Source organism: Oncorhynchus kisutch, linkage group LG11 (genome assembly GCF_002021735.2).
Source record: "Oncorhynchus kisutch isolate 150728-3 linkage group LG11, Okis_V2, whole genome shotgun sequence".
NCBI classification, from domain to species: Eukaryota; Metazoa; Chordata; class Actinopteri; order Salmoniformes; family Salmonidae; genus Oncorhynchus; species Oncorhynchus kisutch.
Window position 1 is genome coordinate 2977275 of NC_034184.2, and position 25730 is coordinate 3003004.

The 25730-nt window shown below is 43.2% G+C and overlaps 1 protein-coding gene across 3 annotated transcripts in view; it reads left to right on the forward strand.

Moving 5' to 3' along the window:
• Positions 1-6315: 6315 nt before the first annotated feature.
• Positions 6316-25730, forward strand: part of LOC109898975 (golgin subfamily A member 4-like) — a 50165-nt gene continuing 30750 nt past the window's right edge. Inside the window, exons 1-13 of one of the 3 annotated variants that reach the window (XM_031835193.1) lie at positions 6316-6515; positions 13002-13061; positions 13425-13793; positions 14434-14481; positions 14617-14673; positions 16149-16247; positions 16774-16897; positions 17240-17418; positions 21228-21290; positions 22232-22379; positions 22474-22652; positions 23940-24038; positions 25613-25729. In XM_031835193.1, the coding sequence (XP_031691053.1) occupies positions 6435-6515; positions 13002-13061; positions 13425-13793; positions 14434-14481; positions 14617-14673; positions 16149-16247; positions 16774-16897; positions 17240-17418; positions 21228-21290; positions 22232-22379; positions 22474-22652; positions 23940-24038; positions 25613-25729 (1623 nt within the window). In that variant the 5' untranslated portion in view covers positions 6316-6434. The remainder of the gene's footprint in view (positions 6516-13001; positions 13062-13424; positions 13794-14433; positions 14482-14616; positions 14674-16148; positions 16248-16773; positions 16898-17239; positions 17419-21227; positions 21291-22231; positions 22380-22473; positions 22653-23939; positions 24039-25612; position 25730) is intronic. The other 2 variants (XM_020494017.2, XM_031835192.1) reach the window with 2 other exon arrangements.

Below are 25730 nucleotides of genomic sequence, written 5' to 3' on the forward strand. Positions count from 1 at the left end.
ATACTTTTGGAGCTCACGGTGTATAGTTATCATCACTTTCAAAATATATTTACTGAGTTGAATTTACTGCCTACGTTTTCTGGGTCCTTAAAAAATGAAATGATGTTTTTGTTGGAAAATAATGATATTTCCGGTGTTAGTAAAATGCAGCCAGCCATGTTGACGATTGTATTTCTTCCACCAGACTGACTCTGGTCTTCCAAAATGGCACCTAGAGTGATTGGTAGGTGATGCAACTGCAACCCCTCTATGGTCTTGAAGAGGAGGAATAACATACAGCCTCATCTCTCAGCACTAAACTCTTTGCTTTATTTTCTCTTCACCGTTTTATCTTCCTTCAACGTGATTAAAGGCTGACGCAGTGTTTCCACTGTCTGAAAATAGACTCACTGTTAGTTGCTGATCTATAGAAGTGTTGTGAAAACTCACTTTTTATATGGAGGGGGAAAGAAGGGTGGGGTGAGAAAGATGGCTATGTCTCCTGAATCTCTGTCCCAGTGGAAATAGACCAAAATGCTGCAGACACACAAATAGGATTCTGGGAAGAATTATTGACAGGCTCAGCACTGTTGTGACAGAGAGAGAGAGAGAGAGGCTGAGAGAGGGAGGGAGATGTAGAGAGGTGTGGGGCAAAGATGGAAAGATACAGGGAGAAACAGAGAGGGAATGCTTATTTATTTTATCGTGTGTCCTTTAACCATTTGTACATTGTTAAAACACGGTGTATATATATATAATATGACATTTGTAATGTCTTTATTGTTTTGAAACTTCTGTATGTGTAATGTTTGCTGTTAATTTTTATTGGTTATTTCACTTTATATATTATCTACCTCACTTGCTTTGGCAATGTTAACACATGTTTCCCATGCCAATAAAGCCCTTGAATTTAATTGAATTGAGTGATGGGGTGGCAGAGAGGGAGCGAGAGACACCCTGTAGCTCAATCCCCAGTGGAAAGAAAATATCACAACTATAATTTACATTTTCCCCCATTTCACCCTCTAATGCCTCTCACAACTCGTCTAGGGCTTCGCGCCTGGGCTAGGTGTGCGTGGGCCGCGGGTGAAGGAGAGGAGAATGGGAAGAGAGATGGCTGGGTAATGCTACAGGAGTGTGTGAAAGAGAGAGAGCCTGGGGTTGAGGATGAGAAGAGCGATGGGTGGGTAATGCCAGTATGATGGAGACCCCCATTTGCCCGTCGGCACTTTGCCAGGTCCACCCACTACACACAGCGGCTGTGGAAGAGCCTGCATGCCCTGATTCAATCAGCAGAGTGAAAGTCGATGGGTTGGGACTATAGGAGTTTTACCTCCTCTGTCTGTGTGTGTGTGTCATAAGCATGACCAACTGACTAACAACGTTCCCTGTTAACGGGGAGGAGGACACCAGTAACAAAGGCCTTTTATAGCCAACTTTGAGGAGAGCTTTACAGTTTGACCCCAGGAAAACTAGGCATCAGCTAACAGGGAATCCACTAACTCCATGACTGTCACTCAAGTTATTTTTTCATGGTAACCCAACTTTTAGTTGTTTTGGTATGCTGCCATGCTAAGAAATACTTTCAGCCAGTACCTGAGTAGCTTGCTGCTGACTGATGTAGGTGAGGAAATAAAACAGCAGCAGCACAAAGGAGAGATGGAATCTGTCCCAATAAAATAACAGCAGCACAAAGGAGAGATGGAATCTGTCACAATAAAATAACAGCAGCACAAAGGAGAGATGGAACCTGTCCCAATAAAATAACAACAGCACAAAGGAGAGATGGAATCTGTCACAATAAAATAACAGCAGCACAAAGGAGAGATGGAACCTGTCACAATAAAATAACAGCAGCACAAAGGAGAGATGGAACCTGTCCCAATAAAATAACAGCAGCACAAAGGAGAGATGGAACCTGTCCCAATAAAATAACAGCAGCACAAAGGAGAGATGGAACCTGTCACAATAAAATAACAGCAGCACAAAGGAGAGATGGAACCTGTCACAATAAAATAACAGCAGCACAAAGGAGAGATGGAACCTGTTACAATAAAATAACAGCAGCACAAAGGAGAGATGGAACCTGTCCCAATAAAATAACAGCAGCACAAAGGAGAGATGGAATCTGTCACAATAAAATAACAGCAGCACAAAGGAGAGATGGAACCTGTCACAATAAAATAACAGCAGCACAAAGGAGAGATGGAACCTGTCCCAATAAAATAACAGCAGCACAAAGGAGAGATGGAACCTGTCCCAATAAAATAACAGCAGCACAAAGGAGAGATGGAACCTGTCCCAATAAAATAACAGCAGCACAAAGGAGAGATGGAACCTGTCCCAATAAAATAACAGCAGCACAAAGGAGAGATGGAACCTGTCCCAATAAAATAACAGCAGCACAAAGGAGAGATGGAACCTGTCACAACAACACAAAACAGAAACAGCACTGCCATGCTGAACAAACACTAATGGATGTCAGGGGAGTGTGTATGGTGTGTGTGTGCTCATGCATGTGTTGTAGTAGTAGGACAGAAGAATATTACCCCAGGAGACCATCTCATTGGAACAGGTTCTGGGAGTCTGGCCAAAGATGTCACCTGGGCAGCCATTCTTACTACTCTGTAGTGAAATGACATATAATTTGATGGGTCCTACCGACCGAGGATGAACATGTCTCAAAATCCAACTGTGGAGAGACAACATTATAGTTAGTCTACATGTGTTTCAACAAGACTGTAATGTCCAATATCAGGACCCTCCTCTAACCAACTCCTTGCAGTTACAGCAAAGCATTTTACAGTTAGTACATTAATCTTTAACTACCTAGGTATGACAACCACATCTCACAGTCATAGTAAGTATGTTTAGTACAAGAAAGGTGAGTTGAACTGCAGGGTGTTCATTTTCTTTGTTGCACAGCAGCCCTTATAGCTACACATGCTCAAGCAGGTGTAAACGGCAGGTGTAAACGGTACAGAAAAATGCTTCCAGCAAGCTCCCCTTAACAGTACAGTACTACTGTAGCATTTTAATGAGATATTCGGTTGTATTGATAGCATTCAAAAACAGACAGTTAATGATAGACTACAATACAGGACAGTAAACAGGTAATGGTAGACTACAATACAGGACAGTATACAGGTAACGGTAGACTACAATACAGGACAGTAAACAGGTAATGGTAGACTACAATACAGGACAGTAAACAGGTAATGGTAGACTACAATACAGGACAGTATACAGGTAACGGTAGACTACAATACAGGACAGTAAACAGGTAATGGTAGACTACAATACAGGACAGTAAACAGGTAATGGTAGACTACAATACAGGACAGTATACAGGTAACGGTAGACTACAATACAGGACAGTAAACAGGTAATGGTAGACTACGATACAGGACAGTATACAGGTAACGGTAGACTACAACACAGGACAGTAAACAGGTAATGGTAGACTACAATACAGGACAGTAAACAGGTAATGGTAGACTACAATACAGGACAGTATACAGGTAACGGTAGACTACAATACAGGACAGTATACAGGTAACGGTAGACTACAACACAGGACAGCAAACAGGTAACGGTAGACTACAATACAGGACAGTATACAGGTAACGGTAGACTACAATACAGGACAGTATACAGGTAACGGTAGACTACAACACAGGACAGCAAACAGGTAACGGTAGACTACAATACAGGACAGTAAACAGGTAACGGTAGACTACAATACAGGACAGTAAACAGGTAACGGTAGACTACAATACAGGACAGTAAACAGGTAATGGTAGACTACAATACAGGACAGTAAACAAAGTAACACAAGGCAAGCTGTAACAACAAAATAACTCAAATTAGAAACTACTTAGAAAGGTGTTATTCAATGTACTAACACTTGGTTAGCGTCTCAAAAAAAAATGTTCAGCCTGTATTTGAAATATACTTGCCGCCTTTCTTATTTTGATATTATTGACCTGTGGAACATTCCCCATGTATCTAATCATCTTCACCCTACTTTTATCAGTAAGAAGAAATATTTTGATTGGGATATAGATTTGTAATGGGGCTAAATTGTAGGATTTAAAAATTCTGTGAGGGTACATGGACATGTTACTGTAGTTGTCAACCCATAGTGGATCTAGTGGTTTACAGTGCCTTCTGTTCTTAACCTACACTGCATCTTCACACCAAAGATACACACTGGAAGTTGATTTAAAAGTTAGTTCCTTACATGTTAACAGTATCTATTAAACTGAAAACAGAATTGCTAGAGTCAAATTTGTTAGCTCACAAAATAATAGTTTGGACATTTTAAACGTTGCTCGTCGTTTGTTCGAACTAAGAAGTGCCGAACACCCTCAAACCCACAATGTGCATAATTTATCCCACTGTGCTTGCCATAGCTTAATATTGGGCTCGTTTGAATGGTAATCAAAGCAACTGACAAAAAAATTGTCAGGGCTTCCCAGGTCGCGGCCGGTTACGACAGAGCATGGGCGCGAACCCAGAACCTCTGGTGGCGCAGCTGGCGCTACAGTACAGCGCCCTTAACCACTGCGCCACCCGGGAAGCTCTGACAAAAAAAAAATATCAAATAAAAACGTACAGACGAAAGTTGAGGAGTGAAGTCAGGGTGGTGCATCTGTGACACTCGAAAGTTGGACACTGATGTGGTTTTCCAACAGCAAGGCTCAGTGCAACATGGCAGTGTTACAAATATAGTTTTTTACAAACAATTTCGAAATGTAAATGGATGGAGATCCCCCATAACACACAGTCACAAACTGGAAATGCACTACCATTCAAAAGTGTGGGGTCCTTGTTTTTTAATAAAGAAAAGCAAATGTTTTGTCCATTAAAACAACATCAAATTGATCCAAAATACAATGTTGTAAATGATTATTGCTGCTGGAAACAGCATTTTTTAAAACCTACATAAGCGTACAGAGGCCCATTATCAGCAACCATCACTCCTGTGTTCCAATGGCACGTTATGTTAGCTAATCCAAGTTTATAATTTTAAAAAGCTGATTGATCATTAGAAAATAATTTTGCAATTATTTTAACACAGCTAAAAACTGTTGTTCTGATTAAAGCAATAGAACTGGCCTTCTTTAGACTAGTTGAGTATCTGGAGCATCAACACTTGCCAGAAACAAAGCACTTTCTTCTGCAACTCGTCAGTCTATTCTTGTTCTGAGAAATGATGGCCATGCCATGTGAGAAATTGCCAAAAAACTGAAGATCTCATACTCATGCTGTGTACTACTCCCTAGGAGGCTCTGGTGCACAACTGAGCAAGAGGACAAGTACATTAGCGTGTCTAGTTTGAGAAACAGATGCCCTACAAGTCCTCAACTAGTAGCTTCATTAAATAGTACCCGCAAAACACCAGTCTCAACGTCAACAGTGAAGAGGTGACTCTGGGATGCTGGCCTTCTAGGCAGAGTTGCAAAGAAAAAGACATATCTTAGTCTGGCCAATAAAAATTAAATATTAAGATGGGCAAAAGAACACAGACACTGGACAGAGGAACTCTGCTTCAAAAGGCCAGCATCCCAGAGTAGCCTCTTCACTGTTGACGTTGAGACTGGTGTTTTGTCTCTACCTTCTTGCCCTTTGTTTTAAAAATGTGACCTTCATTTAACTAGGCAAGTCAATACTCTAACAAAAGCAGCAACAACTGTAACTAACTCAAGATAGACCAGAGCCTTTCGTTTCCAATGTGAGCAAATTAATCATAGCGGGCAGAATAAGCAAGGAGGGGGCAGAACCAAGCAAAGATACTGAGATTCTATTGGCGTATTCTAGCATTTATTTGCATATGTTAGGTAACGCCTACTCTGTAAAGTCCTAAACAACGCAATTTATTTATACTTTGGCAAAGGGTAAAGTGTACAAAACACAGTCCATTCTATTTTTTGTAGATTCTAGTTTTGCAAACCAAAAACAAAACTGTACGGAGATCAAATGTCTTAGCGATGAGAAAATGTGCAGAATGTTGGCCAAACTCAATCTAGCTCCAGCTTCTCCCACTGAAGCTGGGAGAAACCCTGGGTTTCCTTTCATCACCATTTTTGGTAGTGAGTAGTGGGTGGAACGCAAACCGGATGCTTCACATTTATACATCCGGGGAAATATCTGGCATGTTGTTCTATCAATTCAATAAAATGTGCTTTAATGGCATGATGTAACAATGTACATATTGCCAAAAGCGTACTTTGGAAATTATTAAGTGATACATTTACAATATTAACAATTAAAATAATGATGAATTTATCTGTGATGGCCACTCGGTTGCTAATTTTGCTCCACGCCGGCTGCACATGCGCACTAGTCACCTGCAAGAGATGAAAGACTAGCGACCAGTAAGAATGCTGGATGCAGGAATTACATTTTAAAACAATATATTTCACTTGGAAGTACAGAATCTGGGTGAAAATATGTTTATGAAACTAAAGCAAAAGATGAACGAGGAGCAATCGGCGCAAAGGAATGCGCAGTCACCGCAACAGGCCCAGCAGGTTGGTTCAGCTAACGTTAGCTAGTTGTCAGGCTCAGCTGGTCGAGCTACAGCGTTAGCATGCTAGCTAACGTTAGTTAGCACAGAATACATTATTTTGATTTGCGAAGCTAGCTAGATAACTAGAACCTACGTCTAGGCTTGCTTGCTACCTTATTGTTTTCGGTTAAACACAACATGTATAACCGCACTCGTGTCTAGCTAGTATCTCCCTGCTACTAGTACTATTCTGTAAAACGAAACTAATGTCTAGCTAGTTACTGCTTATAATCGATAGTCTGAGCAGCTCAGAACTAAAGTCTCACGTTAGTTTTATTTATTTGTTTAACCTTTATTTAACCTGGTAGGCTAGTTGTGAATGAGAACTTGTTCTCATTTACAACTGCGACCTGGCTAAGATAAAGCAAAGCAGTTCGACACATACAACACAGAGTTACACATGGAATAAACAAACATACAGTCAATAATACTATAGAAAAAGTCTAAATACAGTGTGTGCAAGTGAGGTAAGATAAGGGAGGTAAGGCAGTAAATGGGCCATAGTGGCGAATTATTTACAATTTAGCAATTTAACACTGGAGTGATAGATGTGCAGAAGATGAATGTCCAAGTAGAGATACTGGGGTGGAAGTTGGATGGGCTAATTACAGATGGGCTATGTACAGGTGCAGTGATCTGTAAGCTGCTCTGACAGCTGGTGCTTAAAGCTAGTGAGGGAGATATGAGTCTCCAGCTTCAGTGATTTTTGCAATTCGTTCCAGTCGTTGGCAACAGAGAACTGGAAGGAAAGGCGGCCAAAGAGGAATTGGCTTTGGGGGTGACCAGTGAAATATACCTGCTGGAGCGCGTGCTATGGGTGGGTGCTGCTATGGTGACCAGTGAGTTGAGATAAGGCTGGGCTTTACCTTAGCAAAGACTTATAGATGACCTAGAGCCAAGGGGTTTGGCGACGAATATGAAGGGCCAGCCAATGAGAGCATACAGGTTGCAGTGGTGGGTAGTTTATGGGGCTTTGGTGACAAGACGGATGGCACTGTGATTGACTGCATCCAATTTGCAGAGTAGAGTGTTGGAGGCTATTTTGTAAATGACATCGCCGAAGTCAAGGATCGGCAGGATAGTCAGTTTTACGAGGGTATGTTTGGCAGCATGAGTGAAGGATGCTTTGTTGCGAAATAGGAAGCCAATTCTAGATTTAATTTTGGATTGGATATGCTTAATGTGAGTCTGGAAGGAGAGTTTACAGTCTAGCCAGACACCTAGGTATTTGTAGTCCACATATTCTAAGTCAGAACCGTCCAGAGTAGTGATGCTGGACGGGCGGGCAGGTGCAGGCAGTGATCGGTTGAAGATCATGCTTTTAGTTTTACATTTAGTTTTACAACCTAAAACTTCTTACCTGGGAATATTGAAGACTCATGTTAAAAGGAACCACCAGCTTTTATATGTTCTCATGTTCTGAGCAAGGAACTGAAACGTTAGCTTTCTTACATAGCACATATTGCACTTTTAAATTCTTCTCCAACACTTTGTTTTTGCATTATTTAAACCAAATTGAACATGTTTCATTATTTACTTGAAGCTAAATAGATTTGATTGATGTATTATATTAAGTTAAAATAAGTGTTCATTCAGTATTGTTGTAATTGTCATTATTACAAATCCTTTTTTTTTTTATCGGCCGATTTAATCGGTATCGGCTATTTTGGCCCTCCAATAATCGGTATCGGCGTTGAAAAATCATAATTGGTCGACCTCTAATTCAGACCCCTTGACTTTTTCCACGTTTTGTTATGTTACAGCCTTATTATAAAATGTATTTAATCATTTTTTCCCCTCATCAAACTACGCACAATACCCCATAATGACAAATTAAAACAGGTTTTTAGAAATTATTGCAAATGTATTATAATATATATTTTTTTTACCTCATCATGTTTACATAAGTATTCAGACCCTTTTTCCAGTACTTTGTTGAAGCACCTTTTGCAGCGGTTAGAGCCTCGAGTCTTCTTGAGTATGACTACAAGCTTGGCACACTTGTATTTGGGGAGTTTCTCACATTCTCTGAAGATCCTCTCAAGCTCTGTCAGTTTGGATGGGGAGCTTCACTGCACAGCTATTTTTAGGTCTCTCCAGAGAGGCAAAATTGACCCCACCCTGGTAACTAGACTAGGCTGTAGGCTAGTTTGACCCCACCCTGGTAACTAGACTAGGCTACAAGCTTGTTTGACCCTACCCTGGTAACTAGACTAGGCTACAAGATTGTTTGACCCCACCCTGGTAACTAGACTAGGCTACAAGCTTGTTTGACCCCACCCTGGTAACTAGACTATGCTACAGGCTAGTTTGACCCCACCCTGGTAACTAGACTAGGCTACAGGCTAGTTTGAGCCCACCCTGGTAACTAGACTAGGCTACAGGCTAGTTTGACCCTACCCTGGTAACTAGACTAGGCTACAGGCTGGTTTGAGCCCACCCTGGTTACTAGACTAGGCTACAGGCTAGTTTGAGCCCACCCTGGTAACTAGACTAGGCTACAGGCTAGTTTGAGCCCACCCTGGTAACTAGACTAGGCTACAGGCTAGTTTGAGCCCACCCTGGTAACTAGACTAGGCTACAGGCTAGTTTGAGCCCACCCTGGTAACTTGACTAGGCTACAGGCAACTAGACTAGGCTACAAGCTAGTTTGACCCCACCATGATAACTTGACTAGGCTGTAGGCTAGATTGCTTTTGAGAAACAGAGCAGGTTGTGCTGGCAAGCCTCGTCTATCTGGAGGATTTATCTGCGTTTAGAGATGGGCCTAATCCTTCTCTAGGTTGTCATCACACTGCTTTAGAATTAACATGTGGCCTACACTACTGTCACCATTGAACCATGTAATCTTTCATCAAACATTACCTGACTATAAGTGTAGAGTACAATCAACAGATATTGCAAATGATAGGCGAATTGTTTAAATTAAGGTACTGACTCAGATGTGTTGCTGCTTTGAGCAATGTTAAGTAGGAATTATTTCCTAATATTAGCCCATAAATATAACCTGTTTGTGACTGTGTGTTGATAAAACCCTTAGTTGGAAGTAAATGTACCTTTTTATAAATGTATTTGTTTCTCACACTGCAAAGAGCTGTTCAGTGTAACACAATAGTGGCATACTAACCTGTCCATCCATGTTAGCCCTCTTGGAGCCCTCTAGGCTAGCAGCCATCCTATTAACCAAGTTTCTTATTGTGTTTGACTGCATACGTCCTTGACATTCCATCACCTGGGGTTTGGAAGCCAAGTTATGCTGGATAGTTAGCTGTTGACACAGTACCACTAGACCAGTACTCGTAGTAATCTGCTAGAGATAGCCCTTACTTATCCGCTCTGGCCTGAGAGACTGTGTACTACTACAGACACCACATCCTGCTCCACCTCTACCCTGCTTATACCACTACAGACACCACATCCTGCTCCACCTCTACCCTGCTTATACCACTACAGACACCACATCCTGCTCCACCTCTACCCTGCTTATACCACTACAGAGCTCCACCTCTACCCTGCTTATACCACTACAGACACCACTTCCTACTCCACCACTACCATGCTTTTTATCCAGCCCTCTCAGATCTTCCATTATTGATGGGGAAGGAGTAGGGAGCGAACTGGACAAATGGCTGATTGCTGTCGCTTACACACCATGACAGACTGTACGAGACTGCATCCTTCAGTCTTCACAACCAGAGGTCCAGTACTATTTACCATAGTGATTATATCTGTTTCATTCCAGGAAGATGTATCTTGCCCTTGTTTACATCCCTTCTTAGATCTGAGTCAATCGGTTAGTTGTAGGCTAAGCAACAGCTCCACCTAGTTTCCTCCATTACTGCCTTCACATGTCCTGTCAGACCTGGAAAAGAGGACTGAGTGAAGGGAACATCTTCCCAGAATGATCCACAGCTCACTTCCTGCATCGGACTGTGCCTTGTCTAGCACACATGACCTATCCTAGCCAGGATCCTAGACAGGATCGTGGAATGACTGGCTGTGGTTGTAGATGGTGTGGCAATGGGGATGTGTTGTAGAATGACACCAGTACAGCAGGACGTTAGGCAATACATAACTGATTCAAGGCTAGCCTGTGTTCCACCACTCTGTCTTTTCTTTGTGTGCCTGTGAGGCAGGGTCAGTGGTATGACCTACAAAACACACTAGGCCTGAACTCTGGCCCAAAGGCAATTGCCTGTTTATTGTAGTCAAAGCAGACCCAGATTTGTAGCCTTACAGCAGACCAAACACATTGTGAAGTGTGTCCTTTCTCATCTGTGTCACAAAAAGCTGCCTCCCATATATAGGTTACCACTTTGTGAACTGGGGTTGCTGCTGTGTAGTGATTCAATATTTTCAGGTCATTCTATGAAGCGTTATCTAAAGTAGACTATTTAATTATCTTGGTTTCATAGATACTGTCATTTGACCTTTAAAATAAAAAAATATGATCTAGTATGATCAATATCAGACATGCTTAGATAGGTGTGTGAGATTACTTCTGACTGTGCAATATGTCTGTTTCCAAAAGACCAATGGGAAGGAGGAGAGTGAACAGGAGGAGGAAAGTGTTAACAAATGGTCTGAACCATCCAGCCCACCCAGCTAACGGTCACAATACTACACTCCACCTAGCCTACAATAGCATCCTGCTGCAGTGACACACATGTACAGCAATGCCAAGCCTTTGTCCTTCATCTTCAGCTGCTGGCTCCTAATTGAGTTTGACTGTTTGTTTGTTATGGCTGCTGAGCAGAAAAATGGCTACCCATTGTAGTTTCTAATGGCTATCACTTGTAGTTCTATTTGAACCCCTCTCTGTTCTGTTACTATACCTGTAAACTACAGTAGAGAGATGCCTTCTATGTTGTAGTTTAACCCTGCTGTTTTCTCCCAAGTTTCCATGAGGGTACCCAACTACAGTGCCTTGCATTGCTCCTGTCCTAGCAATACTGATGTTCAGAGCCATGTATATTAGATGGCCCTGCTAATATTGCTTGACCCTGTACAGAGTTATCAGGGCTAATATTGCTTGACCCTATACAGAGTCATCTGGGCTAATATTGCTTGACCCTGTACAGAGTCATCGGGGCTAATATTGCTTGACCCTGTACAGAGTCATCGGGGCTAATATTGCTTGATCCTGTACAGAGTCATCGGGGCTAATATTGCTTGACCCTGTACAGAGTCATCGGGGCTAATATTGCTTGACCCTGTACAGAGTCATCGGGGCTAATATTGCTTGACCCTGTACAGAGTCATCGGGGCTAATATTGCTTGACCCTGTACAGAGTCATCGGGGCTAATATTGCTTGACCCTGTACAGAGTCATCGGGGCTAATATTGCTTGACCCTGTACAGAGTCATCGGGGCTAATATTGCTTGACCCTGTACAGAGTCATCGGGGCTAATATTGCTTGACCCTGTACAGAGTCATCGGGGCTAATATTGCTTGACCCTGTACAGAGTCATCGGGGCTAATATTGCTTGACCCTGTACAGAGTCATCGGGGCTAATATTGCTTGACCCTGTACAGAGTCATCGGGGCTAATATTGCTTGACCCTGTACAGAGTCATCGGGGCTAATATTGCTTGACCCTGTACAGAGTCATCGGGGCTAATATTGCTTGACCCTGTACAGAGTCATCGGGGCTAATATTGCTTGACCCTGTACAGAGTCATCATGGCTAATATTGCTTGACCCTGTACAGAGTCATCATGGCTAATATTGCTTGACCCTGTACAGAGTCATCATGGCTAATATTGCTTGACCCTGTACAGAGTCATCAGGGCTAATATTGCTTGACCCTGTACAGAGTCATCAGGGCTAATATTGCTTGACCCTGTACAGAGTCATCAGGGCGTAGCAGTACAGTGCTGGCTGGGTGTGGGACATATGGAAGACTAACAGGTCCAGGTACCAGGGCTGGCTGGGTGTGGGACATATGGAAGACTAACAGGTCCAGGTACCAGGGCTGGCTGGGTGTGGGACATATGGAAGACTAACAGGTCCAGGTACCAGGGCTGGCTGGGTGTGGGACATATGGAAGACTAACAGGTCCAGGTACCAGGGCTGGCTGGGTGTGGGACATATGGAAGACTAACAGGTCCAGGTACCAGGGCTGGCTGGGTGTGGGACATATGGAAGACTAACAGGTCCAGGTACCAGGGCTGGCTGGGTGTGGGACATATGGAAGACTAACAGGTCCAGGTACCAGGGCTGTGTCTAACATGGCACCCATTTTTATTCCCTGTTCTACGTGGCCCCTATATAGTGCACTACTCTTTCAACAGGGTCCATATTCAAAAGTAGTGGACTTTATAGGGAATAGGCTGTTTTAGGCCTGGTCCAAGTAGTTCACTATCTATGTTATAGAGTGCCATTTCAGAGACACCCCTGACTAACCCCTGGCTATGTTTGTTCTAACCTCTTTCTCTCCTCCCATAGAGAGGCACCGCAGGATCCCCCAGAGGAAGCCTCAACGGAGATGGGAGGGCTTCTCCTCAGGCAAGTTCATACCCATCCTCCTAACATCTTCCTCTAGCTTGTTCATCCTTTTTACCTTCTCCTTTAAATGTGACTGTTATGTCCTAATTTCAGAACAGGTAAAGCAACTAAGAATGAAGGTTAAGTTGCTATGACAGTGAATCATCTGCAGGGGTAATAGAAGATGCGTTCTGATAAACTATCTACATCCAGATGTTTAACAGAAGGAGTGGCTTTGTTCTTTAACCCTCATTCTTATCCCATGTCGACCTCTAGTCTCTAGCAAAGGCTATGTACATGTACATGCATTTCAGTTCAGTGTAGTTGGCTATCATGGAAATGAATGAAGTAATACACTCCACTGTCCTGTCCTTCTCCACACAGAGAGAGGAGTCCCAGTCGTTTACCCAGAAGCTCCGTGTCCCCTCTGTGGAGTCTCTCCTCCGCGGTGCCAGCCGGGCCGAGGGCCTCTTCCGTTCCCCGCCCAAAGAGGGCTTGAACCGCAGCCCCTCTCTCAACTCCCTCACCCCCCTGGGGGAGAATGAGGCCCTGGCCTCCCCCTCTGCCACCCCTCCCACCCCAGCCTACGACCCTCCATCCCCAGCCTACGACCCTCCATCAGACATTGAAAGCGAGGCAGAGGAGTCATATGGTAGCCCTGAGGTCCTGTCTGCCCTGTCTAGAGAACAGCTGATCCATCGGCTACACAGGGTGGAGAAGAGCCTGGGGAACTACAGAGGGAAATACTCTGAGGTGGGGGTTCAAATGCTCTGAGGTGGGGGTTCAAATGCTCTGAGGTGGGGGTTCAAATGCTCTGAGGTGGGGGTTCAAATGCTCTGAGGTGGGGGTTCAAATGCTCTGAGGTGGGGGTTCAAATGCTCTGAGGTGGGGGTTCAAATGCTCTGAGGTGGGGGTTCAAATGCTCTGAGGTGGGGGTTCAAATGCTCTGAGGTGGGGGTTCAAATGCTCTGAGGTGGGGGTTCAAATGCTCTGAGGTGGGGGTTCAAATGCTCTGAGGTGGGGGTTCAAATGCTCTGAGGTGGGGGTTCAAATGCGCTGAGGTGGCTTGTAGAAATTAGTCTCAAAAGAAATCAAAGTGTAATAACTATGCAATCAATAGGTGATTACTGTTTCAGCAAGTAATGAGTCACTATGATCTAGAGCAGGAAGTTAGGATGCTGTATGTCTATAATACACCTCTGATGTACCAGTCACTATGATCAGTCCTCTCTCTCTCATCCAGTCGGTCTCTAATACAGATGAGTAGGGACTTGGCCTGCTATGCATATGTCCATGTTTGATTTACCTTTCTAACCATTGTCTTTATCATTCCATCAACTTCTCTTTTTCTGTCTGTCTCTCTGTCTCTCTCTGTGTTCACTCCCCCGCCCAGTTGGTCACTACCTACAGAACGGTACAGAGAGAGAAAGAGAAAAGCCAGGTAATTTTCCTAAACTGCCTCAATACCAGATTACATATAGATATTCTGTGTACTATTGGAGGATGGAAAACACTTCTATCCACACTCACTGAATGCTTCTCATTAACTACACTGATGTTCTGCTTTTCTCCTCAGACCATTCTAAGCCAGAGTCAAGACAAAGCCCTCCGTAGGATAGGGGAGTTGAGAGAGGTACGAGTAGGACCAGCATCTCTCTCTCTGATAAAAACCTGTAAAATGTTGAACTCTATCAAAGTACTGTTTATGGGGTCTTATTTTAGTCCAAAAGCACTCTGTTATTACCTGTTACTCTCTCTGATTGAACTCAAAAGCTTTTAAGACGCAGACCACCCCTGAGTCACAGCAGTAGAGTTGGAACTCCTGAATTCTTTATCGGTCATGACAAAAAAAAGCAGGCTGAGCTAAAGGAAGGAAGACCGGAGCAGGAGGTCAGCTAAGTCAAGGAGAGAGAACATGGAGAAGGAGGTCAGCTAAGACAAGGAGAGAGAACATGGAGAAGGAGGTCAGCTAAGTCAAGGAGAGAGAACATGGAGAAGGAGGTCAGCTAAGACAAGGAAAGAGAATATGGAGCAGGAGGTCAGCTAAGTCAAGGAAAGAGAACATGGAGAAGGAGGTCAGCTAAGACAAGGAAAGAGAAGATGGAGAAGGAGGTCAGCTAAGTCAAGGAGAGAGAACATGGAGAAGGAGGTCAGCTAAGTCAAGGAGAGAGAACATGGAGAAGGTCAGCTAAGACAATGAAAGAGAATATGGAGCAGGAGGTCAGCTAAGTCAAGGAAAGAGAATATGGAGAAGGTCAGCTAAGACAATGAAAGAGAATATGGAGCAGGAGGTCAGCTAAGTCAATGAAAGAAGATGGAGAAGGAGGTCAGCTTAGTCAAGGAAAGAGAAGATGGAGAAGGAGGTCAGCTAAGACAAGGAAAGAGAACATGGAGGAGGTCAGCTAAGACAAGGAAAGAGAATATGGAGGAGATCAGCTAAGACATGGAAAGAGGATGGAGCAGGAGGTCAGCTAAGTCAAGGAAAGAGGATGGAGCAGGAGGTCGGCTAATGGCATACTTTCATTATCAGAACAAGATAAGGCATTGTAGGTGACTTGTGTGATGTGTTCAGGATGTAATTTACTGAGACTCAAACCTGCAAATAAACCCTGCCCTGGTTGAAATGGTGGTGTGTCCTACATGTAGGAAGTTTAGCAACACTAGTCTACTCTGCCTCTGAACCATGATGGTGTTTGATAAGCAACACCAGTCTTCTCTGGTTCTGAACCATGATGGTGTTTGATAAGCAACACTAGTCTTCGCTGGCTCTGAACCATGATACTGTTTGATAAGCAACAGTAATCTTCTCTGAACCATGATAGTGTTTGATAGGCAACACTAGTCTTCTCTGAACCATGATATTATTTGACAAGGCCATCAGTGTGAGCAAGGCAATGCACATAACTACTTATCTTGATCACATAATGAGTAGTTATTTGGGATGTAAAGTGTTATTGTAGATCAGTGATTCAGTGAGCAGTACGACGGCCATGCAGTCAATCACAAAATATCTCACTAGAAGCAGTGTTCCCTATACAGTATGTAGAAAGTATAGAAACACGATTCTCTGAGTGCTGTGAACCTAGAGTATGACTTGTTCCTCCCCAGGAGCTGCAGGTGGACCAGCAGACTAAAAAGCACCTTCAGGAGGAGTTTGATGCTGCCCTGGAGGAGAAGGACCAGATGATTACTGTGCTTCAGACACAGGTGGGTGTTTATGTACACAAACTCTACCAAACATGAAGAACAGCTGCTCCTTCCATGACAGACTGACCAGGTGAATCCAGGTGAAACCCTTATTGATGTAATTTGTTAAATCCATGTGTCAGTGTAGATGAAGGGGAGGAGGGTTTTGAAGGATCGAGACAACTGAGACATACTAAACTTTTGAATACTTTAATACACATGTGAATTTATCCCAATACTCTCTCCATTTTAGGGGAAAAAAGCATGTACAAAAAGTGCTGTAATTTCTAAAGGGTTCACACGATATGGATGAAAATACCCTTAAATAACCTCATTGTATTATTTCAAAGTGCTGGAGTACAGAGCCAAAACAAACAAAACATGTCACTGTCCCAATACTTTCGGAGCTCATTTAATTTCTACAGTTGTTATGAAATAAAATACACACATTGAAACACAAATGTTATGTTAAACACTGTCTGTATAATGTTGACTGTTGAATAATGTGTGGTCACTAGCCTGGGTTGCTCTGTGTTTCAACTGCCAGGTGGCCCTGATGAAGAAGCATCTGAAGGGGGTCCCTGGTGGAGCTGTGGCCCCTGAGGTTGAACACCCTCTCCAGACTGAAGATGACTCCGGTTCTGCCCCACAGAGCCCCTCCACAGACACAGGTGCTATACAGTACAGAACCATAGTCCTAATGATGATTATAATGATGGACAGTAGCAGACCTGGGTTCTAATAATGTCTGCTGCAATGGAACCAATCGATTAGTTCCCAAGGAGCCAACCCTGCCCATCTGGTACTATTGGCAGGCTCAACCAAACACTCAATGTTTTTGGATTTCAAATACTATTTGGACCCAGGTCCGAGTAATCTATTGTTGAAATGTTTGTCACAGAGCCATTTGTCATTTATCGAGTTCATAAAACCACAACAACACCAAGCGTTAGTGCCTCTGTCATAGTTAGTCCTCCCTTTTCTGACTGATCCTCTTTACCTGCTCTAAACAGCAGGGGGCAGCACTGACCCATCTAAAAGCATTGAGGTACTGCAGAAGAGGGTGACACACCAGGAGAATCTGCTCCAGAAGTGTAAGGAGCTGCTGAGGACATACAAGGAGCGCAACACCCAGTTGACCAGCGAGAACGACACTTTGCAAGAGAGACTACAGGAGCTGGAGAAAAACAAGGTGTGTTAACCAATGTCAGTGGAGGGAGAAATGGAGAGGATGTACTGTGATATTACTTCATGAAATGAAAATGAAAGTTGTGAGATCATAAATTAGCATTATTGCGTTCCAGCCATTACAGTGAGCCACTAGGTTTAACCTACGTTCCAGCCATTAGTGAGCCACTAGGTTTAACCTGCGTCCCAGCCACTACAGTGAGCCACTAGGTTTAACCTGCGTTCCAGCCATTACAGTGAGCCACTAGGTTTAACCTGCGTTCCAGCCATTACAGTGAGCCACTAGGTTTAACCTGCGTTCCAGCCATTACAGTGAGCCACTAGGTTTAACCTGCGTTCCAGCCATTACAGTGAGCCACTAGGTTTAACTTGCGTTCCAGCCATTACAGTGAGCCACTAGGTTTAACCTGCGTTCCAGTCATTACAGTGAGCCACTAGGTTTAACCTGCGTTCCAGCCATTACAGTGAGCCACTAGGTTTAACCTGCGTTCCAGCCATTACAGTGAGCCACTAGGTTTAACCTGCGTTCCAGCCATTACAGTGAGCCACTAGGTTTAACCTGCGTTCCAGCCATTACAGTGAGCCACTAGGTTTAACCTGCGTTCCAGCCATTACAGTGAGCCACTAGGTTTAACCTGCGTTCCAGCCATTACAGTGAGCCACTAGGTTTAACCTGCGTTCCAGCCATTACAGTGAGCCACTAGGTTTAACCTGCGTTCCAGCCATTACAGTGAGCCACTAGGTTTAACCTGCGTTCCAGCCATTACAGTGAGGCACTAGGTTTAACCTGCGTTCCAGCCATTACAGTGAGCTACTAGTTTTAACCATCACATCCATCGTCTGATAAAATTTTTCTGAAAAGATAGTCTATGCTTCCCCCAATTTTAGAAGCCCATTCCACATATAGCCACCACAGAATTGACCCGTCTGTACTTTAGTGCGCTGTAGTTATGAAGGTACTTTAATACATGGGTCTGAAGATGAGATGGTCTACTGAGTGTCTGATACCCAGAATCCAACAGAACACTGTTGTATTGTCGGAAGGGTAACACCATGTGCACTGTTCCACATCATACATAGTCTTCATGGTTTAGTGATGATGTACCTGGTCTGTGGGATCACTACATATCTCTGACACATCATCCATAGGAGTCTTCATGGTTTAGTGATGATGTACCTGGTCTGTGGGATCACTACATATCTCTGACACATCATCCATAGGAGTCTTCATGGTTTATTGATTATGTGCCTGGTCTGTGGGATCTCTACATATCTCTGACACATCATCCATAGGAGTCTTCATGGTTTAGTGATGATGTACCTGGTCTGTGGGATCTCTACATATCTCTGACACATCATCCATAGGAGTCTTCATGGTTTAGTGATGATGTACCTGGTCTGTGGGATCTCTACATATCTCTGACACATCATCCATAGAGTCTTCATGGTTTAGTGATGATGTACCTGGTCTGTGGGATCTCTACATATCTCTGACACATCATCCATAGAGTCTTCATGGTTTATTGATTATGTGCCTGGTCTGTGGGATCACTACATATCTCTGACACATCATCCATAGGAGTCTTCATGGTTTAGTGATGATGTACCTGGTCTGTGGGATCTCTACATATCTCTGACACATCATCCATAGAGTCTTCATGGTTTAGTGATGATGTACCTGGTCTGTGGGATCTCTACATATCTCTGACACATCATCCATAGAGTCTTCATGGTTTATTGATTATGTGCCTGGTCTGTGGGATCACTACATATCTCTGACACATCATCCATAGGAGTCTTCATGGTTTAGTGATGATGTGCCTGGTCTGTGGGATCACTACATATCTCTGACACATCATACATAGTCTTCATGGTTTAGTGATGATGTACCTGGTCTGTGGGATCACTACATATCTCTGACACATCATCCATAGGAGTCTTCATGGTTTAGTGATGATGTACCTGGTCTGTGGGATCACTACATATCTCTGACACATCATACATAGAGTCTTCATGGTTTAGTGATGATGTGCCTGGTCTGTGGGATCACTACATATCTCTGACACATCATACATAGAGTCTTCATGGTTTAGTGATGATGTGCCTGGTCTGTGGGATCACTACATATCTCTGACACATCATACATAGAGTCTTCATGGTTTAGTGATGATGTGCCTGGTCTGTGGGATCACTAGATATCTCTGACACATGCACACATGCTGTACACACACACAAACTATCTCTAGAACAGCGTGTGTCCCAAATGGCACCGTTTTCCCTATATAGTGCACTACTTTTCGACCAGAGTCCTGTGATGTAATGTATTGGATTTGGCTCAAACATAACACTTTGTATTCCGGATGCATGTTTTGCAGTATTAGTTTAGTGCCTGGTTGTTATTCTGTCATTTAGGTTAGTATTGTGGAGTAACTACAATATTGTTGATCCATCCTCAGTGTTCTCCTATCATAGCCATTCAACTCTGTTTTAAACTCACCATTGGCCTTGTAGTAAAATCCCTGAGCAGTTTCTTTTCTCCCTGGTAACTGGGTTATGAAGGTTGCCTGTATCTTTGTAGTGGCTGGGTGTATTGATACACCATCTGAAGTGTAATTAATAACTTCACTATACTCAAAGGGATATTCAATGTCTACTTTTTACTTTAATTTTACCCATCTACCAATAGGTGCCTTTTGTGAGGCATTGGAAAACCTACCTGGTCTTTGTGGATGATTGTGTGTTGGAAATGTGCTGCTTGACTGAGGGACCTTAAAGATAATTGTATGTGAGGGGTACAGAGAGGACACACACACAGACAGACAGACAGAAGCTGTCTCCCAGGCCACCCTTTGACCTTCGGGATCTGGTATTTCTATGGTGCTGATGTCTGTTTCAATTTGACTTATTGTATGTTCTCACACGGTAGTGTCAGAGAGCTACACGCCACTGCTGCTAAACCAACCTAACCTTGTCTGTAATTTAGGTCTGTGTGGTAGTTGGCCTCGTATGCAGCCCCTGTTAGCGACCGCCTTGTGGCTGTGGTGGCCGGGCCTCATGGGTAGTGAAGGGAGACTAGGGAGCGGTGTGGTGCTGCATTGGTGTCTGATGAGCTCTCTGCCTGCCTGCCTGCCATGCGCAAACACTTTGGAACCTATCTTGTTCCTTCCTTGATTTTATCTAACCAGGAAAGTAGCCTGGTTCCAGAGCTGTTCATGCAGTAGGGCCAATGACCATAGAAGTTGGCTATACAACACAAAATCATATTGGACCAGGCTACCAGGAAAGAGCCTTGAGGTTCATAACCTCTTGCAAGGGTAACCTGTGCAATAACCTGCGCACGGTCCTGATGCTTTTAACAAAATGTTGTACGAAGGGTTCATCCATTTGTCTGATATCTGATGCTTGTACCCCTGCTTAATGGTTATGAGGGGTAGTTGGTTGTCTAAATTCAGGGCAGTGTTATTCAGTACAGTGCCCTGACCTTAACTACAGTGGTTCTCCTGTTCCTTAACTACAGTGGTTCTCCTGTTCCTTAACTACAGTGGTTCTCCTGTTCCTTAACTACAGTGGTTCTCCTGTTCCTTAACTACAGTGGTTCTCCTGTTCCTTAACTACAGTGGTTCTCCTGTCAAAGATGTCCATTAATCCTTACCCAAAGAGCACCTACAATCTATGCTGTAGAGCCTCCCATCGTTTTCTCCCGTTAACATTTATTAACAGCTCTCTCCTTCTATCTCAGTCCTTATGGTTGCTTTGATACCTTGCACATGAAACTATTTTTGATGGATCTCTTTTTGTTTGTCTACCCTACAGGAGCTGCACACCACTCGGCTGCGTGGTGCTGAGAACCTCATAGAACAGCTGGAGCAGGACAAGGTGAGTGAAGAAGAGGGGTTCTTAAAGGGATCGATCGACCTACCTTGTCCCAGGGTGTTGAAAATGCCAGTCAGGAGATTTTGGATATAGCTAAGCCAGCTATCAAACTTTAAAAAATATTTGAATAAAAGTGAACTGTTCATTTTATAAGGTTGGTCATATATCTCGATAGAATTTTTTTTTTTTTTTTAAGCGTCTGAGTCAGTTGGAGGCTAGTGGCACTTTAAATTGGAGGACAGACACATTGTAATGGAATGTTATAACACATGGAAACCATTACAATCACCCCATCCTCCCTCTACCAGCCTCGGCTGTTCTGCTCCTAACTTTGTCTGCCCCTGAAATGTCCTTCTCACTCCTGCAGTGATGCTTAGTGTGAATCCGTGAAATGTAGACATGCTTGTGCTCTGCCACTGAGCGCAGAGACGTCAGAGACACTCCATTCACATTTATTGCTCATGACCCTTAACCTCTACCTCTGCAGGAGAGATGTGTGTGTGTGTTTGACCCCCAGCTCTGCTGGAGTAGAGACGGTCGTTTGTGAGGTCACTGAGGAATGTGGGTTAGAGTTAGAAGCACAGCGTAACAGTCAGAACAATTTAGGGGCCTGGGGTTTGATTAAGACACAGTACGTAGGAGACAACATCAATCAGTGGATTACTGGCAGACATCTTAAGTTATTTAGATACATTCATGCCAACAATGTAAGGAGAGTGTTTGACGCACATCCCAAAAAGTCCTTCATGTGTCCTGTCTGCTTCCTTGTCTTGGTTAGAAATGATACCTGTCTGATTGGAAGCACACAGATCAAAATGCTTCCACTTTGGAAATAAGTGTTTTCATGAATGTGTTATCCTCTGAGATCACATCTGGTTGATATACAGCACCTATTATTATAACACCCAAAGTCAAATTCAATCTAATCCTGGCTCTACCTTCAGGGCATGGTGATTGCAGAGACAAAGCGTCAGATGCATGAGACTCTGGAGATGAAGGAGGAGGAGATCGCCCAGCTCCGCTCCAGAAGCAAGATGGCCACCGCCCAGACAGCAGAACTGCAGGAGCAGAAGGAGAAGTCTGAGAAAGCTGGTCAGTGGATCTCCTCCTCGTCTCCTCTTCCTCTATATCAGTGTGCATTTACAGTATCTAACTGAGGATGTGTGTTTGCACCTCCTTCCCCCAGCATTTGAGGAGCTGGAGAAGGCTCTGGCCATGGGCCGGAGGGCTGAGGAGGCGCGGAGGCTGCTGCAGCTCCAGCTACAGGAGCGGGTGAAGGAGGTGGAGAGGGCTGGGGAGGAGGAGAGGAGGGGTCTGCAGCAGGAGCTCACCAGGGTCAAGCAGGAGGTGGTCACCATTTTGAAGGTGAGGTACATCTACTGTACATCTAAATACTAATGGAATACTCCTTCAGAACCTATGGAGTAAACGATCACTACTCACCCAGTACCAAGAGTAGGGTTGTGTCAATTCCATTTCAGTAGTCAATTCACAAAGTTAACTAATTCCCAATGTCCTTATTAAAAGCATAGAATAGATTTGGAATTTCAGTGTACTTCCTGAATTAACTGGAATTGACCACAACCCTGACCGAGAGCTCTTTAGAACAGAAGAAAACCATTATTCAATGAGTTATATTGTAATCAAACAATAAAAACCACTTCTGCATAAATTGTATCGCGCCAGTTTGTTTCATATTGCCTATTAGCTAGTTTATTTAAATGTTGATGATTTATTTCAGGTTTGCCTCTTTTAGAACCATTTACTGCTCCGGTTTGTTATGTTGTCCTGTTACACTCCATTTCACCTTCAAGACTTACACTACGGAAACCACATCCAGCTTCTTTTTACTTGGGTATTTGGACTTGAAAATCATTTTAATTACCATAGTCTGCACAAAGCGTTTTAGTTTCCATTCTGACAGGTTTTTGTAACTCCCTCTCTGACAACTTTTCCTGAATCAACTCTGCTCCTAAACTTCAATGTGGAAGAACAATTATTTCCCCAGATTTTCTCATTCCTCTGGCTTTTTGTCAGGTATCAGGATACAGATTGCCATGTTCTTGGTTGTCCCACTGTATGTATCATCATGCATCACCGCACATTTAGATTGAATAGATTCACCTCTGTGGGTAACAATATGATTCATACACATTGCGGTAACCATAAATCAAGAATAACCGAACACACATTTGACAAGGACATTAATGTTCTCATGCATTCTGGATATTCTCCAGGTAAAGTTACATTTTCTGCACACAAAGAACTGTTTCTGCTCATGCCATGGGATTCCCTAGCCCCTACTCAAACAAAGACTAGTGTTTCCCTGTAGAGTTAGCATGGGCCAAGTAGCACCCAGGCTAGCAATTCAAAGCAGATCAGTATAATGCCGTGTCAACGAAGGGGTTCCTAAGGCATGAAGGCATATAATCTCTTCAGCACAAACACTTTAGCAACATTTTTTCAAACAAATGATAAATACTGATCTGATTTACTACTACATATCAGCATGATATTCAGAGGATCCCTTTGGGAGTGTTTTTGTGGACCCATGATGTTGCTAGAGCGACGCTCTTACCGACTACCTACCTCTATGACTCCTACATTGCAGTCATATGAAGGACTACTGTTGTGCTACATTGTGTGTTGTAGAAATCCTCAGAGGAGAAGATGGCAGAGATGGACAAGCTACATAGTGAAGCACTGGCAAGTAAAGAACAGGAGCTCAGCGCTCGAATCAACCAGGCTGTGGTAAGTTCATATCGCCCTCTCCACTTTCAAGTTGTAACATATATACTGCAAAACAAACTCAGTTCTACTATTGCACAAAGTGTTTGAGCTGTACATTTAAATCAGGGTTCGAGACTGCGTCCAGAACATCCTTATTTGTGACCCTTTGACTTGACAGAGCCACACCAATTTTTTTATTGGTCGCTAGGGTGCCAGTGAAAATGATTTAGCTGGTCACGTATAGTTTAGTTTTGCATGGTATTCTGAAACTTCTGTACTTTTTTGATACCAGAACATGAAAAATGGTTCGGTACTCAAATTTGAGGTACTTTCGGTACTTCTGTCATTGAGAGAGGATAATGTCTATCAGTGCAGCCGCAATCCTTATAGCACGAGAGTTCCGTGCCTGCTCCACTCACTCACTGCTGGCTCTGGCCTGTCCTGAGGAACCACTGCACTCACTGGGAGTCTAGGCTGCATCATGTTAGAGCCCCACTCATGCTGCGTATAAGTTAACACACTTGAATAATGCAGCACGACAGGTAGAAATGTTGCAACTGTTAAGTACTAGGGTACGAACAATACCAATATCGCAATATTTTTTTATTTCACCTTTATTTAACCAGGTAGGCTAGTTGAGAACAAGTTCTCATTATTCATTAGCATAGTTGAAAGCGAACAAAACACAAAGTGGATTTTTAACTTGTTTAGGAAAGCAGCCCTAATGTTGGAAACAAATATCATTATGCTGTCATCAGTCACATTTATTTATTTTCCAAGCTATATCACACACTATTTGACATAATGCAGGTTTTTAAAGCACCAAAGAGTTTGATCTGCATTGTGTTTTCATTTCTGCCTTGGAAAAAACATTGCGATACTGGTATTGTCCTGGTCTTGTTTTTACTGTTTGCAAAACGATGTCCATTACAGGCTAGAACACAAGAAAATACCGGTAGCTTCCAGCTTTGTAGGGTAACTTTCCTTGCTAGCTTACAGCAATGCACTACCCATAATGCAAAATATGCTGATTGCAACCAAAAACCATAGTTATTCCAAAAGAGAACTTGATTCTTTCACTTCGTCTCCCTGGTCTCACGTCTCTTCTGTCTTTCTCACTGTGTGTGAATGAAGTCATTAGGTCTTAGAGACAGCATGCACTTTTATGAAACAAGAGATTTCTTCTTTTATGCAAATGTTGTTGATCAGTACAATAAAATATGTCCCAATTGGAAGGGAAATGTATTGTTTTTCACCTGTATTGTGAATAGGCTACATCTTGATTTACCCAGTTTATTAATAGAGATTTACCATTCAAATAAATGAGTACCATTGTGTTGTTATGTAGTTAGATTGGTAAAAAGCTCATTCAAACTGATTGTCACCAACGGTGCGCAACCGCGAAAAATTGGTCTGACCAAATCATGTGCTGGTGCCATCAACTGAAAAAGTTACTAGCACCAGTTGAAACAGTTATTCTATATTTTGTTGTTTCTAGTTCTGTTTTATTGTGAGAGTTCTGAGTAAGATTTCCAATGTATTTATTACATATGGCAAATTAAACTTTAAACTTCAATTGTGTGTGTTTTGTGTAGGAGCAGTGCAAAGAGGAACTGGCCCAGGCTGCCAAGGATAAGGAGCAGCAGAAGGCTGCCATAGAGACCGAGTCGGAGACCAAGGCTAATGAGATAGAGCTGGAGACCGCCAGAACTG